General features: G+C 39.7%; 1 protein-coding gene across 4 annotated transcripts in view; it reads right to left on the bottom strand.

Moving 5' to 3' along the window:
* LOC138116628 (ephrin type-A receptor 3) overlaps positions 1–17,364 on the bottom strand; it is a 178,782-nt gene that overhangs the window by 110,045 nt on the left and 51,373 nt on the right. For all 4 annotated transcript variants that reach the window (XM_069026115.1, XM_069026107.1, XM_069026127.1 and 1 more), the window contains exon 3: positions 13,295–13,955. In XM_069026115.1, the coding sequence (XP_068882216.1) occupies positions 13,295–13,955 (661 nt within the window). The remainder of the gene's footprint in view (positions 1–13,294; positions 13,956–17,364) is intronic.

Raw genomic sequence — 17,364 nt, forward strand, 5'->3', positions numbered from 1 at the left:
AAACAGGAACACAGCACACAGGCAGGAAAAGCAGCTTGTGCAGAGGTCTGCAGGTCCATCACAGCGTGAGAAGGTGAAGTGGAAAGTTATGTTAACAACCACAAAGGGAGAAATGAATGCTCTGACGTTATGGATGGCTGCTGGTGCAGAAGGTGCTCCTGCTCCTCAGGGAGAAGGACTCCCAGAGCCACTGGCCATTTTTACTCATTTCTCTTCAAGTGAATTCCCCCAGAATGAACAAGCCTTTATTTGTTAGGAAACATTTCACTGGAAGTTACAAAAACCTCGCAAGCACACTTTTGATGACTCTCCAATGGGAATGTTTAATACCTCTATCATCAATAATTGTCTTCATAAATATCTTTTTCTTGTTCAATCTTTATACAAAATGGCAGTTGTCACATCTCTTCATGTGTTCAACTTGACATAAAGAGAATTCCTAATGGGACCTGGTGTGAATGATTCTGCTCACATCCAAGAGTCTCCAGTACGCAACAGTCAAGTACATCTCACTCCAAAAATCTTCATAATTACTAGAGGAAGGAAAAAATGACACATTTTCTTTTTTTCCCCCAGCTAGAAACCTTCTCAAATTACTGCAGGACATGACTGTTATCCAAAACCAGTAAGTGTTTCTAAATTGTTTGCAAAGAGAATATGCAACACCGTTTATTCTTTGGTTTGTTTTTAAATCAATCTTTGGACACAGACAGATTCTCAAGTAATGGAAACAGTCTATAGAAAGTCAACAAACACATCATGAAACGCCACAAAACAAGGTGAAGTGCCCCAAAGCAGATTTACAATATGCAAGGAAAACCGAAAGTCTTAACTGTATCAAAACATTTCACCTCTAAGATTTCAAGAGAATTTCTAAAGTCCTCACTCCCAGCAACTTTTTTCAGAGTCCCGCACATGATCTCACAAAGTCAGCTGAATCCCACAGCAAGGTTATGAATGCATAACCTTGTGTTCACATGTGTTTGGGAATCTGATAGATTTGACCAAACTGATCCAGGAGAAAACTCCTTGACTGCTTTCAAACATCCAATCTAACAAACAGATTAATGTAGAGGGCAGGAGCTCAGCAAGGAATCCGATGTGCCTAAGAAAAATAACTTAGAGGAGCACAGAATCATGGAATCACTAAGGTTGGAGAAAACCTCCAACATCATCCAGTCCAACCTGTGACCAAACACCATTGTGTCAACCAAAGCATGGCACTGACATGTCCAGTTATTTCTGGAACACTGCCAGGACTCCACCACCTCCCTGGGCAGCCCAGTCCAATGCCTGATCACTCTTTCAGGGAAAAAACTCTTCCTGATGGCCAACCTGAACCTTCCCTGGCACAGCCTGGGGCTGTGTCCTCTTGTCCTGTTGCAGTTCTCTGGGAGAAGAGGCCACTCCACACCTTGCCACAGCCTCCTTTCAGGCACTTGTAGAGCAGAGAGAAGGTCCCCCCTGAGCTTTTTTTTTTTCTCCAAACCATACAAAAGCAAGAAAACACCTGTAGGTTGAATGACCACTTCAGCCTCGTGGATGTGCGATCTGGGGATGCACATCTGGGGATCTGATACCAAGGGCAAGCAGGAGGTGACAGCTTGGCTGTCCTGACTGCAAGACAGACAAGGAAGCTTCCCAGCAGATGGATAACTAACAAGCTATAAGATAATTCTGAATTATAAGAGAATTTGGGATAGAGGGCATACTAGGTTTTAAGACAGTCATTTAGACACACTGGCTCTGGAAAGTAATTATTGCACAGAAAAAAACAACGTATTCAATTCCAAAGAAGCCTTTAATCCATGTTTAAATAAGCTCTTTACTAAACAGGCTTGTGCCTGAACACCTGCTTTTACCAGAGGATTTGGCAGTGCATTGTGTATTTTTCAATCAAACACTAGTATTTAACTTTTGGGGGGAAGCAGGGCCTAGTTGGTCAGGAAAGAGATTAAAAATTAAAAGGTTAGGTTGCTATCACACTGCAGATGTGGATCAGAGGTAAAACTCGAAATCCGATTGGGTGAAAACTCCTGCGAGCTGTATTATTGTCATCACATTTCAGATTTGCTGTGGATTAGAACAGATCAGTAGCATGGCTGCAGTGTGAGGGCAAACATGGATTAACTTTTACCAGCCCAAAAAGCTCTGCCACCCTCTTCCTCCAACCCCCTGAGGGATCCATCACCTGATACCCTCCTCTCCCCTGCTGTAAGCAGCTAAAGAAAGCAGAGAGCAGGAGGACTCTGAGTTCCCCTGTGCTGCACACACACCTCCTCCCTGGCCACAGCAGCTGCTTGCCCATGAATATGGCATGAAGCAGCTGTTCCCAAAGGATGAGGATGATAAACTGCACCTCTGAGTCATCCCTGCAAAGAGAAACCATGGATGCAGACATGGCCGCTGACAAGCGCTTTATTTCATGTCCCTCTGCTAAGAACTCTGCAGAGCAGGGCTAAATCCACTGGACAGAAGGCTTTTCAAACTCAAAAAAGCCCCAATCCACTGAGTTTAGAACGAGGTGGAGTCTTTGGGCTTTCAATTTCACAGAATCACAGAACTGACAGGGTTGGAAGGGACCTCTGGAGATCTTCCAGTCCAACCCCCCATGTAATTTCCATAATTTCTGAGAATCTGCTAGGCACGTATTCATCAGAGCCCTTGAAAATTCAGTGACACAAAGAAACATCAAGGAAACATTCTTAAAATGCTGTCCAGACAAAATTCAGAGAGAGCATTCTGAGAGGAAGGCTCTTAAGAAAACAATAAACCTTTCTAGTCTGCAGCTTCATTTAGACAGGGCTCACTGAGACACAGGAGATGTGTCCCCACTTACTGTACCTCACATTGGCTTTAAATCTCCCAGGGTAACACACTCATTATTACTGTTCTGATATTATTATTATTTGCAGACCAATTCCATGTGAGATCTACCTTATACCCAAACATGGACTCGAAGCAGCCACCACATTTTTTTCCCCTGAAACATGAATATCTTTAGCAGTTAGGCACAGAGAAAACTTACATACCAGATTTACATCTTCCTTTAAAGACACCATTGACTCACACTCCTGTCTGAACTAAAATCAGTATTCTTTCTTTTCTCAGGAGAGCCTCTTAGTTTTGGGGATTTTTTGAGAATACTAATTGTAGCATTTAGGTTTCGGTGAAACAATATTTTATTTACTATGGTGATTTTTTTTCTCTCTATTCTCTTTCCTCTAGTTCTTTTTCTTATTCTGACCCTCCTAAAAAAAATGCTTTTAGCTTTCTTCCACCATCTGCTGTGGTTGGTGTGGGCAGAGAAGAGACACCGAAGCTGATTCCCCTTTTACTGTTAATTTCACTGCCAGTTCATCTGTTCACATGGTGTGAGAAACAAGACTGTCATTGCTTATTAAATGCCACACACACGTAAAAATTTCATGTCCATCCTCTGTATATTCATATGAGCTCGAGGTGAAAGCTCTGGGCACAGTCAAAAAAGTCAGAGACATTACACAGTGCATAAAAGTAGCAGCTGAAGGAATGATCTATTAATTAATGAAGCAGAAGGTTCATTAGCTGTGGTTACCTGAGATTTCTAGCCAGCTACTTCTTCAGCTGATTCAGTCCTGATTCCTACCCAGCCTCCTCCTCCCCAGGATAACTCCAGTCTCACAGCTGCAACAGTGATCTCATACTCGTGTTTAATACACCTTGACTCCACTTCAAGTCACAGTCCCTCAGCCCTGTTTTAGTTTTCCACATTATTCTTTTGGGAGCAAAACCTGAAAATTCCTAGAACAGATTTGAAGAGTAGCTTCTTAAAATAAACTGCCCATAGCTGTCATCTCAGTATTAGGATCACATTACCAAAATCAGGAAAAAAAGTCCTGTTAGACCTTCAGAGTTCAAGTTGTTCTGGCATCTAAAGAGGCACATTACAGCAGCTGGAGGTGCTCCTGTTAAATCTGAATTACATATTATTGAATAATTCGCTTGTATATATTTTAATAATAATAACTACATTATGCCGTTCATTAGCAAAACAGAGGAGGAATTTTTACTCACTGGATTCTACAGTTAATTCTACAGATTCTACTATTAATGTGGCATTAAAAAAATGCTACAGAAGACATTTATAAATGAACAATTCTATAGGTACATACCTTAAACTTAGAATTACCTCTTACAGAGATAAAGGGGCTGGTCAGGTTAGGTTAAACTCTGCATAAATGACCTCTGTATAGGGTTGCAGAACATCAAAGAACGTGTTTCATATTTAACTTTAAAATTTTTGCCACACTTTAGGTCTTTTCTAAGCTCAGCTGGGTAACAGATGACCATTTCAATATATTTGACTGCTTTACTATAATCACCTCAGAGATTTTCTTTTTCTTGGAGAAGGAAAGAATTTTTTTCTTCTTTAAACAACGGGTTTTTGTCCCATCCTCATTATGGGGGGGAGATGGGGGAATGGGACACACCAAAAAAAAGTATTTCTAGTGGCAAGTGCACTGCTGGTGGAAGGTTTTTGGTCACTTGTTTAGTCGCATTTTTTAAAGGTAAGAGCTGGGCACTCTAAGTAATTTATTCTGTTATTCTCCTTCCCTTAAAAATCTCTGCCAGATCAAAAGGAGTCTATGTTTTGGGCTTTTTTTTTACCTAGAACTAATTATTGTGACAAGTGAGTCCCCTCCTCCAAATTGGGGGACAGATGAATTCTGCATAAGATTTTGAACTCCTGATGACCACCTTATTCCTATTGACCACTACTGTTTAGGATGAGCACTGGGAATTACTAATTTCATGATATTTCATGCTATTTCACATGTTCAATTTACTAAAATATAAGTATGTGAATAAAGGCAGCGTCACTTAAGTGAATTACTTTGCTAAAAGCATCTGAATTAAAGTGTGGGACACATCCTCTAACAATAAATGTTAAATAGTTGGAAAATTTTGAAGCAAACATTCTATGAAACTTTGATATGTGTTTAGAGCACAAAGACTGGTCTGCACAGGGCTATGAACGTGTATTTTTAAAGCCCACCACCCTTTTCTGTCAATTAATCATCATTGTTAATAAAAAGTATTATATAAAAATAACTAGGAAAAAGTACTTGTAGGTCAGTTAAGTTATGGTTCAAAAAAGCACACAGATTGGGAACACCAATGGCAAGTAAAATGCCTTACTTTGAACATAGTGTTGAAGAGAACTGTCCTGTATCACTTCTGCAGCTATTCAGGTCTGGCACAGCATCAACTTTTACCATATGGCTTTCTCTTCCCTTGCTGAAAGTGAATCTTCCTGTCAAAGTGCAGCTGTTCTAAATTATCACATCAAATTTTAACCTTACAGTAGACAACCACTGAACCCACAGAGCCATGACAGTGAAATAGTTCACCTCCTTGACCTGTGAAGGATTTGTCATTGTTTAGGTCTGTCCCTGCCTCAGAACAATACCCCCACTAATTGCCAGGGTATCTGATGCAGGTACTTAAAGCTGAAGCTACAAACAAATTCTAGGCAGTGAACTTTGCATCTTCTCTCCCTAAACGGCTGTGTGAAGTGCAAGTTATTATTTTCCTGGCGTGCTGTAAAGAATAAAACTGCAACTTCAAACGCAGGGAGGATGAAGCACTACAAATGAACTGAATGTTATTCAGTTTGTCATCCAAGAAACAGCAAATGCTGATACTTCTCCCACAGCCTGAGTGTTTCAATAAAGTCTGCTATCAATTGCTGGTTATTTAGATGTCTGCCAACAGCATGTTTTGACAACATCTTGTGCTTCACGCTGAGGAGCAGCAGACTCAGAGAAGATTCTCGTCGTCTCGTACTCATCTTTCAAGATGGTCCTTACTCTGAGAGCATTTTCAGAGTTGTGTGTTATCAAAACTCACAGCTCTTGCTGCAATTGCTCTCTATTTAAAGCCTAGTGCCAGCTGTCAGTGGCAATGCAAACCCCTGTTAGCCTTTATAAGTCCCACTCTGGAACTAATAGGGGATTGTCAAACGGCTCTTTACACTCTGCCAGTGTCAGAGGAACGGAGGGGACAACATTCCCTGAATTCCCACTGACAATGCAATCCTCCTGCAGCTCCAAGGTTGAAAAATCACTCAAGGCATGGCGAGAGAAATGTGCCGAGGATGATACTCATTATTTAGTTTTTAATCTTTTGAAAGCCTCCTAAGAAGGGAACCCATTAAAGTGAAAAGGTTAAGGAAATGCCAGCGAGATCCCTTAGGATTCTCGGTGACAGATATCCAGAAGATTCCTGCAGGAAAACCCTGCACACAAATTCAGGGGTAGTGCTCTTGAACACGTGAGTGTCAGAGAACTAAGGCAAGAACTTCTGCATTAAGAAGAGCAAGTAAATGTGGCACAAACTTGTTAAATTGTGGAGAGTCTGGGTTCCAGGCAGTGGGGTGTGGTGTGGAGGGGTTTTTTTACAGGGTTTAGACTGGGCTGGTCATTTTGTTGCTTGTCAAGCAGGTAAGGAAGACAAGGAAGGAATTGTCAACACACCCAAAAAGTGGCAGAACAAACACTTATAAAGTGCTAACACATCTGGATTAAACAAACATACAGCTATACTAAGTTGCATTTTGTGAGTCATTAACACTTTGGCAAATATTTCCATTTTTTCTGAGTGAACCTTTCCATTTCCCAAGTGGTTTTAAATACAAAAATTTATCTAGTCCTGCCATATATTGGCACTGAAGCACTGAACAACTTGGAGAGATTTATTGCTAAGTTTACTAAGAACACTTAACAGTAATGTTACATTTAAGCTCCTAATCACTGAACATGAAAAACTTTATAGTAATATTTATAATCATGTTTTTAAATACTTCTGTCACTATCGCCAAGAAATTTAGTAAAGATTTGTTTCAAGAAACTAAAAAGGGCTGAACGAACACTTTTCTTACATGAGAATGTGCATAGTATTGTATCAAAAAAATCTCTTTTCCAATAATTTCAGAATGATTTTTTTTTTCTTCAGGATTTGTGACAGATGTGGATGAAAACCATAAAATTGTGTCCCATAAGTTTTGCCTTAAAAACTTGCATTTTTATATCTACTGCTTATGACAAACAAATTGGAGAATATTTCCCAAATTTGTGACAGTCAGAAAATATTACATATAAAGTTGCCTGGGATCTTTAGGAAGTATTGAGTGCAACATAATTCTTCTCCCATAAAAATCATCTGGACATCTTCTACATAACTTTCATGAGAGTTAAATAAATTCTAAGCAGGAAGGTAAATCTTTCCCTGTTGTGCTCTGTTTATGTACTTATATAATATAAAGTGGATAAAAACAATGAATATTTTACAAATAAAGTGATTCATAATTTATAGCTGCTGTCATTTTAGTTTACCAGCTTGAAAGATTAAGAGTCCTTTTAAAAAGCATCTCTCCTGCCTTTTAAAATCAAAACAACACAAACCAAAGGAGTAAAAAACACCCCTCAGACCTCTGCTTGAAAAAATTTGAATCCCCAGCTTTTTTCAGATTTCATGTAAAAGGAAACTTTCTTGATAGGTCCATTATTATATTGTATGATCTCCATATGATCAGTGCCTACATTTTATGAAATATAATTGCTCCTGTGCAGAGTCTAAGAGTTAAGGCCACACATTTTTGCAGGGTAAGTAACACATCCAAGCCACTCAGTTAATTCCAAGGGAAACTTTGCAGTTGCAAAAAGCATTTGTGCCTTCTTTCTGTTTTCACTTGCCCAAAATTGAGTAGTTCCTCACAGTATCTTTTTTTCTCTTTACATGTAAAGTCATACTTTTTTCCTACTGATCTAGGAAAGTAAAAACTAGATTTACTTATGCAGAGACAAAATGGTTATTTAAAGCTCAGAGAAAAAAAAAAGTCTGGAGAAATGCTTTGCTTCCTCGGTATTAATGGTGTTTTACATTTTTTTACCCCAAGTGGAGCAGTCATTCCACTCAAAGAATTAAACAATGTATGTGATGGTTCAGATTTAGCAGCCACAGATGGCATTCCTTTCATATCTCCAGAAACTCAGAGAGAGAATTATGATTTAGGACATACTCACTGCACAACTTGAAGCACTGAAAAATTTAGTGTTAGGAAAAGTTTTGTGAAGTAGTTTTTGCAATAACCAGGCACAGTGGGTGAAATTAACCTCTCCCTCCTTTACCCCTCACTCCCTTTTCTCCCATTCAATGCACCTGATTAATAGCTAAAAGTTAAATACATAAGGAAGGACTGTTGGGTTCTGTAGGGTATACCCAGCCAGTGCCCTGGAGGGATGTCTCCTGAGATAAGGAGATTGAGCAATCTCCCAGCAGAACTCCCCTGGGAAGGCAGCTACTCTTCAGTTATGGCAAGAAGACGACAAACCCAGAATCGTCTGGGAGACCCTATGCAGATCCTTTGTAGCCCATTGGCATTACCCTCTGGCACCCACCCCTGTATCCCCATAAAGCCAGCCCCCTGCCCCTGTGAGGGCAGAGAGATGCCCGTCCCTGGCTCCCCTTTGCCGGACTAATAAAGCTTCCCCGTGTGGAACAGCCACACGAGCCTCTCATCTCTCTCTGCCTGGCTTGGCCTGGAGGCTGCCCTGCAGAGCTGAGCTGGAATCACGAGCTGACAATCACTAAAGAGCTGACAGCCTCTGCACAGACCCTCCTGGCCAGCAGCTGAGGGAAGGCACCGGGCCTCAGGAGGGCGATTCCTTTTGGGACCATCTCTCCGGACCGGTCACCTCTTCCTGGGTCAGAGCTACTGACCCCTCACCAGCTGTCATAGGGTTCCACTCTCTTTTTCCTTCTGGCTTTGTTATAGAAAATGTATCAGTCACTCATGATTAAGACTTACAACTTTATTGCAAAGTATTACAGAGGAAATTTACAGTTCAGACTTACTCAATTCCAGCAACAAAAATTTAGAACTATACCTTGAAACAATACCATGCATAAAGTGTTATTCTGTGCTTTTTGGGTCATTCTGTTCAGGCCTACCTATTTAAATGTTTCATTTGATAACCAGAGCCAGAAAATTTGGTTTTGGTCTAAAGGGTCACCTGTTGGAAGCATTCAAAAGAGCATTCAAGCTCACTCATAGTCCCACATGGATAAAAAATTGCCCACTGCATGCTTGCTAATTAAGGATATTGCAATGAAAAATAACCTTCTCCATGTCCAATTGGTCTTTCTGAAGTGCATGAAATAAACCAACAACAGATAGACACATGCAGGATGGAAAAGATTTATTAGTCCAGACCTGACAGTGCTGGACTTCCTTTATCATCTGGTTACTGCAATTTTTTTAAAAACAACTCCTGAAATGAGGCTTCCATTATTTCCCTGAGGAGCCTTCTAGACCATTACAGAACTACAGATAGTTCTTCTACCACTTAGTCTACATTTTCCCATTTATTTTGATACCAATACCCCAACCATCAGATAGTGAGATCTATCTCTTCTACAGTGTTCAAAACAAAACTGAGTCAAGCTTTTCCATGTACAGATCCCTCACGGGGCAGGTGATGTGAATGCTTTCTTTCAATCTCTGGGCTATTCCAAACTCTAAGCCACTTTCTAAATTCCTCCTGCACTTGAAACTTAAATAGTGCACACAAGACTCATTGCCCTTTTCATAAAAATCACATTGTTTACTTTGAAGGGGCAGTCAAAAAGGATGAGGTATAGAGCAGTTAGTCTGTCCTCTAAAAAAGAAGGCACTAGTAGAGAGGAAAAGTTCAGAACAGAGGGATTATTAGAGATGAGATATTAGACATGAAAGGGATCTTGAAACTTGTTAATATGGAAGCTGAAAAGGGAGCAGTTATTCCCTCACTATACAAGGACACGGAAAAACTTATCCCAGTGACTCTAAAAGAGAAGGCTTAAACACAGCAAGGAATTATGTTTTCCACACAAGGCAAGATATGGCATTCATTGCCATAAAAACTTAAAGAGACTTAAGGCCATTAGTCACTGTCAGAGAAACAATATTAAGACAAACAAACCTCTGACCTGATCTACTCTGCCTGTTTGATGGGGAACAAATTGAAAAGATGATTTTTTTTCCTTGTTGACTGAGAAGCAGGATGGAGATTATTAGAAAGCATTAAGCTTAGTGTGTAGTTCCAGACAGCTGGCTTCTTTTCTCCCTAATTAAAACACACTAATTCTAAGAGAGAAGATGACAGAAAGATGTAGCTTGGTCAAAGTGGCAGGAAAATATAATTTATAAAAGAGGCTGTGAGGAAGAAGTCCTGTTCAACCATGAAATACTAGAATAAGATTAAATAGGATCCCTGTGGTACTCACAAAGCTGTAATAACAAACAGCTTACAGTGTATGACATATACCATTTTAATTAACTAACAAATGTATTCATTAAGGGGGAAAACAGGTATGAAAGGGTGGCTTTTCCATCTTGCTCCTCGACACATCTTACTTTACTTCAGACAAACCTAATCCCTCCAAAACACTGAGCAGGAGCACAAGCCTTTGCTAGAGGAGGAATTAAATCTTAAACTGTTAATTTAAAGTGTATCACAAATACCCAAACTCCTCAAAGTGAGGTCTACAAATCATTTTTGGGAAATCATTTCTCCACAAACACACAACAAAGAGGACAAGGATGGTCACAGTGAAGTTCTTTCACTGACTGACAGGTAGGGATGTTGCTGCTCTACATGTAAAATCAGTCAACAGGATCCAGAACAGGACAATATTCCATCCAGCAAGAACCCATCAGCTGAGCTGGCTTTTCACAGCTTACATAAAAATGTGTTATAAAAAGATACACCAGTAACAAAAAATGGTCTGAGTTTATGTTGACTTTTCCTGCTTATGCAGAGAAAAGAAAGCAGTCAAGGAAATTGGTGAAATTTGTGTTATTTGGGAGGCCATGACTGTGCCCAGTTTTCCAAGTACAAAGAAAAGCTGTTCTGAATGAAGTTTATATAGGCTGACCTTATACCATTAAGGTCCTCCACTTTAATCCTCAGTGATGATCTCCTGCTCATGCAAGAGGACACTGTGTGAAAACAGCATTAGGGAAACAAACAAAATCAGAAACAGTCTGAAAGCAGGATCAAGTAGTGACGGACACTAAGCTCTTAAATGTTTTCACCTACTGGGAAGACAATAACTTCTGTTACTAATTGCTACTTAGACTTCAACTGAAACTTATTTTTCCTTAGTTATGCCTTCATTCCAGCCAATGCTTATAACACCATTTTGGTGTTACATTGCTACAATCCCCATTCTACTGCCCTTTTGGTGAAAAAACAAAAAAAAACCCCAAACAAACACAAAAATCCCTAAACACCCTAAAAGATGGAGCAAGAAAAGGAGAGAAAAAAAAAGAAAAGGAAAGATGCAGGATCAGCCTTGAGGCTGAGGTGAAAACTGAACTGGTTTTCTGAGTTTTCCAACTCCTGCTGCATCACCAACGCTGACAAACAGGAGGTTTTGAGTTCCTGCTTCCAGAGAGACACTTCAATCAGAGAGCCACTTCAATCACACTGAAAGAATCTGATCAAGATGACTTCCAAGAAAAGTCAGTAGAACATTCTATGTTAAATCTGAATAAACCAGAAGGACCTGTCACTATTGTTAACAGCTTCATCATATATAACCCCCTTGATCAACAGTGAGCAAGGAGGCAAAAAAAAAAAAAAAAAAAGGAAAAAAGAAAAGGTATGGGAGAAAAAAAACCAAACAACAAAAACCAGAAAAATATTTTCATTCTATAGTCTGATTTTCTCTGTAGAACTCAGTAGGAGCTACCTTGCCTGCCCCAAGCATCTGAGAACTCATTTTAAATAAAAGTTTAATTTATTTAGCTTTCCTTTTGCTCACTTGTAGTCTGTCACTTTCTGGAGTGCTTGTCTCTTTGGGCTCACGTGTAACTGAAACTCTAAACCAACAGCCTTCAACCATTTACAGGACTAGAGGCTCTGTGGCAAGCAAGAACATAGGCAGTGGATAAAAGAGTATCACTCCTGTTTTAGCATGTCTAAGTGCAGCTGTAGGAGGCCCTGGGTAAAGCGGTTCTGAACAATAAAATATCCACCCCTGAATTCAGCTCTTAATAGAAGAGTTTAATTGGGTTTTTTTCTTAATATCAGTATCTAACCTCAAAAAAGCATCCTCAGACCTGGCTACTCAATTTTTTCAAGGGTAAAAAATTATTTTAAATCTACTTAAAAGGAAATCAAAGCAAGAACACTCTTACCCCTTTCCCCACACATCTCCCTGGCATTTTCTGAGAAAAAGTCATGCTATTTAGGATTATACTTTTCACAACAACCTGGCTACAGTTTGATGGGCTCTAAGTATCTCCCCAGGACTTGTTTGACACAAGTATTATTGCAGGATTGATAAAAAGGAGTAGGCACTATCCCAACAAGGTTCAGAATACTTTAAATTTCTGTTCTACGCATACACACCCCCCGCAGTAAACATCTCAGCTATTCTCCTTCCATCCACGGGATTTCCAGATACTACTGTCTAACTTTTACTTACATATTTAATGGAAGACCCTTTGCCCACAGCCAGCACCCTTCAAGGCACTCTGTGATAAGACTGAATCAGCACAAAACTTCAAATGTAACTTTATAAAAAGCATTAAAAGGTTAGCTGCTATCACCTTGGTTGATATGAAAATTAGTAAATACAATATGCAGTTCTCTAAGATTTAAAAGACCATTTCTGTAAAAAAATCCAAATCCCTGTACTGTTGTTCTTGGGAGCATTCACATAACCACAGTCTGCAGAAATCAAAACTTTGGAGGAAATTGAGTTAAATACATGAGTATTTATGAATAAAGTTCAACTATCAATTTTTCAAATGCACCTTCATTTAGTAATTATGCGACAGAAACATTACTACTTTTTTTTTTTCCAGCCAATCCCAATTAACCAACACAGCTCAGTGGCAAAAGTCATATATCAAGCCACAAAGTTTAAAAGAAAAAAGACACCAAAAAAAAAAAATCTTTTTTTTTGACACAAGCATTTAAGAAAACTATTGTAGACTGGAAAAAAGTCCAAAAGTGGTAAGAGAGCTGAGATTTGCTACATAACATGTTACTAAAAATCAATTGTTGACTCTTACCAAGTATTTTTAGCAAATTACGTTATTTACACAGCTTTAACAAACCCCATTTCCATGGTGATTTTAACACCTAATTGATTTCTCTCCAGAACCTGGAGCAAACGAGCACACCCCACCACAGAGGGCAGGGAAAGGCGGGGAAGCCCCTGCTCAGAGCAGAGCTACGCACACGGAGGGCATCGTTACCTTGGCACGCAAAGCCTCTCTCTTCATAGCCAGCGTTGCACAAGCACTTCCCTATGGGCACGAGCCACTCTCCCTCCGTGCTGCAGTACATCTTGGGGGGCTCCTCCTCCTTGGAATGGTTGACACAGGAGCCCCGCACCTCCACCAGCGACTGGGAGTCCATGGGCACCGTGTCCGGGAACATGGCGAGGTTCTTGACGGTGAAAGGGCACTTCTTGAAGTACACCCGCACCGACACTAAGGCAACGCACGCGCCCACGTCCTGGAAAGCCAAGTAAAAGCCTTTCCTGCTGATGGGCCCCACCTCACGGATTTCTGTGTTCAGCTTGAGGATTCGGTCGCCGAGGTCCATCTGGGTGAAGCTCTCGTCGGCCGCGATGGTGTCGATCTTTGTAAACTGGTGCTCCTTGAACTTGACCGAGTGGTCGTCATCAGACTCCATGTAATACAGGTTGAAGGTCTCCTTGCAAGTGCCCAGGACCAGGGGGATGCTGTTGCAGTCCCTCAGGGTGAACTTGAGCTCCACATAGATCTTCTGAGCCGAGTTGCGTGGGATCCAGTTTGTCCGCAGCCAATTGTTCTGGCTGTGATCCATGACATTACACACTTGGTAAGTTCTGATTGGAGTGTAATGCTCGTCAACACCACTAATCTCTTCCCACTGGATTAAAAAATAAAAAAGAAGAAAAGGAAATGTTTTAAGATTCATGATCATACCAATAAAAATCACATTTGGAGCAAAAGCTGTGAAAAAGCAAGAATAACTTTGCTTGGACATCACTATAAAATAAACAATGAAGTCTGGTTGAACTTGTTCTTACTTTTTTCTTATTAAAACACATAAACATCTTAAATGAACACAGAATTCACCATTAATAAGTCAGTTTTTACCAAGTTACTTCAAGGTGTTTTGCATTATTAAAACCCTCTGATTTCCTAAACAATAAGCAGTGCTGTCCTTTCCATCACAATTCCATGTCTTTACAAGAACTACACTCACCTCAAACAGAAGAGATCCTCAAGAACAACACACATTTACACTATTAGAACCAGTTTTACTTCGAAGATTAAACAAAAGCCAATGGCTCCAGCTGAAATTCCATACAGTCACAATAAAATGTTACAGTTTTACATTTATTCAAGGCATAACAATTGATTTTCCTTGGGATATATGTACTCTGGACAAACAATACCTCTGGAAACTGCGTTGAGCTGGACTAAGAATTGCTACCAATTTACCATATCTTGATTAATTGGTTCTTCTGTGGACTACATAAGCCACGACACTAGAATGGTTTTTGAAGAATACAGGGCCATGATTTGTTTTTACAGCAGCCATCAGCTGACAAATTCTCTTGACCCAAAACATGAAGGAAGGGGCTTCCTAATTGTAAATTACTCACATACCAATCCTACCTGATTTTCTAAAGTCACACTGTCTAGAAAGGAATATTTACCAATCACAGGAAAAAGTTAAAAAAAAGCCCCACAACAAAACCGGGAGAATTAAGTATGCTGTCATAAATCAATGCCACCCCTAGGGGAGGGAGACAAAGAAGAACTTCTACCAGAAAAACATCTTCCCTCAAAAATCAAGTCACATCAATTTCCTATTTAAGATCTCAGTTTAATAATTACTTGTTTTACATAAGCACCTTTTGCTGCAGGACTTTAGTGTAGTGCAGACAGTAGGAGAGGAAAGAACTATTCCCACTATAAAGACAAAAACCGTGGCGCAGAAGTGTTTACAGTTTCTTGGGTTTACAATGCATGTATATAACCCACATATACAAAGCAAGGAAAAAAAAAAACATATCAGAGTAGCATCTGAGAGTTCTCAGTCTCCACCCGCTGATTTAAGGAAGTTTTGATCTGACTAAGAGCTGGTCTGCACAATGAAATTGTCCACACACCACTGAAGATGTGATTTTAAATCACATTATTAAACCAGCAGATAAAAGTAGTGTAAATACTCTTTCTTTAATTGAAACCAAGTTTACTGGAGTTCACTTTACAGACCTGACTATACACAAGTTTTATCTCTTCCTGACTAGTTCAACAGAGTTTAAAACACAATCTTGGATGTGTCTACAGCAGCTGATATACTGCAGCACGCCACAGCAGGATCCATTGCCAAAAAGAGCCAGCAGTGCAGGGACTTTCTGAGTCAAAATTACCACACTGGAGCTCGTGGCCACTTGAGAGCTTGGCACCAACCATACAAGCATGAGCTACTGCCTGCAGAAGAGGCAGCTGGACCCTGGCTCCCAGCCTCTGTCAACTTCCCAAAAATGAGTGAAGGACTCTCCTCTGGCAGATGTCCTTGCACAAGCACAGGCCCTGAGCCAATGATCTAACCCTGCTGCAAAGAGCCCCTCAGATGCCATAATTGCCCTCCAGAGAAACTGGATGCACTGGCTCTCTGGAGCTCTTACCTGGACAAATAACCACTCAGTAACAACACCCGGATGAAACTAGGTAAGATTATATAATGAAACTAAATTTTACAGACATTTTAAGCGGCTCACACTGATTCAGAAGTCATCTAGTGATTATCTTCTCCATATAATTTCTAATCAGTTCTATTTTAAATGTCCAGTGGGAGATAGAGACAAAACCAGGAACTTGTAGAGTTTAAAATATCTCCACAGCAAGATGTTAGTTTTCTGAACAAGCCTGATAGTAATTTTTTTTTACTAAGTTTCTTATCCAACACGCTTACACAGACTTTCGAATGTAGATGTAGGACTTGCATGACAGAGGTAGCATCACCACTATGTTCTTCACCTAGAAGCTTCAATTAATAATTTCATGCAATTATCACTTCAATAATTTTCAGTGAAGACCAAATTGCCTGGAAGTCTGTGCTAGTCCACCTTCATGAACAACAAAGTTTTAAATCTATCATTTAATGCTGAGGCATTGCTGAAGGGCAATGCCACTCTCACACTAGGTACTAACTTGACTAAAATATTTTAACACTTATAAAATTGTGGAGATTGCAGCTATTGCATTAGAAAAACATGAAATAAGTCACCAAAACTACAGGAAGAGCACCCAAATCACAGTATGTACCAGATTCAAATACATTTGGAAATTCAATAGCTATTATGATCAAAGTAAAAGGCAAGCAGTACATTTGCATTGCTCATACATTGCAACTCTTCCCAGTAAGCCTCTGTGTTGCCATCTCCAAGTGATCTTCATGGTAAACAGATCACCAAGGATATTGAGACAATTTTCATTCCATGACCCATGAGCTTCTTCTGTTAACGTTTCTCAAACACCTATATTTGCACCTGTTTTAATTTTTATTTCTGTACTTGTAACTCATGTTCAACTTGTCCTGTAAAGTTAAAACAGTTACAAAATTTCTTTTAAAAAAATAAACAGAGAGAAATTCTTATTCCAGGGGATGAAATTATGCAGGGAAAATAGTAAAACAGATGGAAAGGGGAGAGAAAATACAAAAAAAGACTCATGGGTCGAGATAAGGAGAGGGAGAGGTCACTCACACATTACTGCCATGGACAAAACAGTCCCAACCTGGGGAAACTGGCTTAAATTATTATCAATCAAATGAGATCAAGGTAGTGACAAATAAAAACTAAATCTTCGGTAACTCTGGTCCGTGGAACATTACATTGCAGAGATGTCCCAGCTGGAATTTCTTTCAAAACTGTACAAAACTAATGGATATTCATCAGTCCTAGCTATTGCTAGAGAGGAAATTAATAGCCAAGTCCTGAATTCTGGAATGACATGAAAAATGACAGGACTATCCTCCTACAAGACCAACAGGAATGATAAATTCAAAAAATTTTAGGAAGATGTTTTTATAAAAGTGTTTATAAAAAAGGGACTCTATGTCAGAATGATGTGGGGCACAATTCCTGAATTCATATTATTACACAGTATTTATATCATATTCCCCTGATGCCTTCAGGCACCTTCAATATTTCTGAAACATGTCCAGAAGTGCCATAGCACCACTCCCTTCTCAGCGTGTAACTTGGCTTTTGGAAAATGTTCTTCTTTTTGCTTTTCACTTCTTAAAATCTTCGTTGGAT

This window comes from Aphelocoma coerulescens, chromosome 1 (genome assembly GCF_041296385.1).
Source record: "Aphelocoma coerulescens isolate FSJ_1873_10779 chromosome 1, UR_Acoe_1.0, whole genome shotgun sequence".
Classification (NCBI taxonomy): Eukaryota; Metazoa; Chordata; class Aves; order Passeriformes; family Corvidae; genus Aphelocoma; species Aphelocoma coerulescens.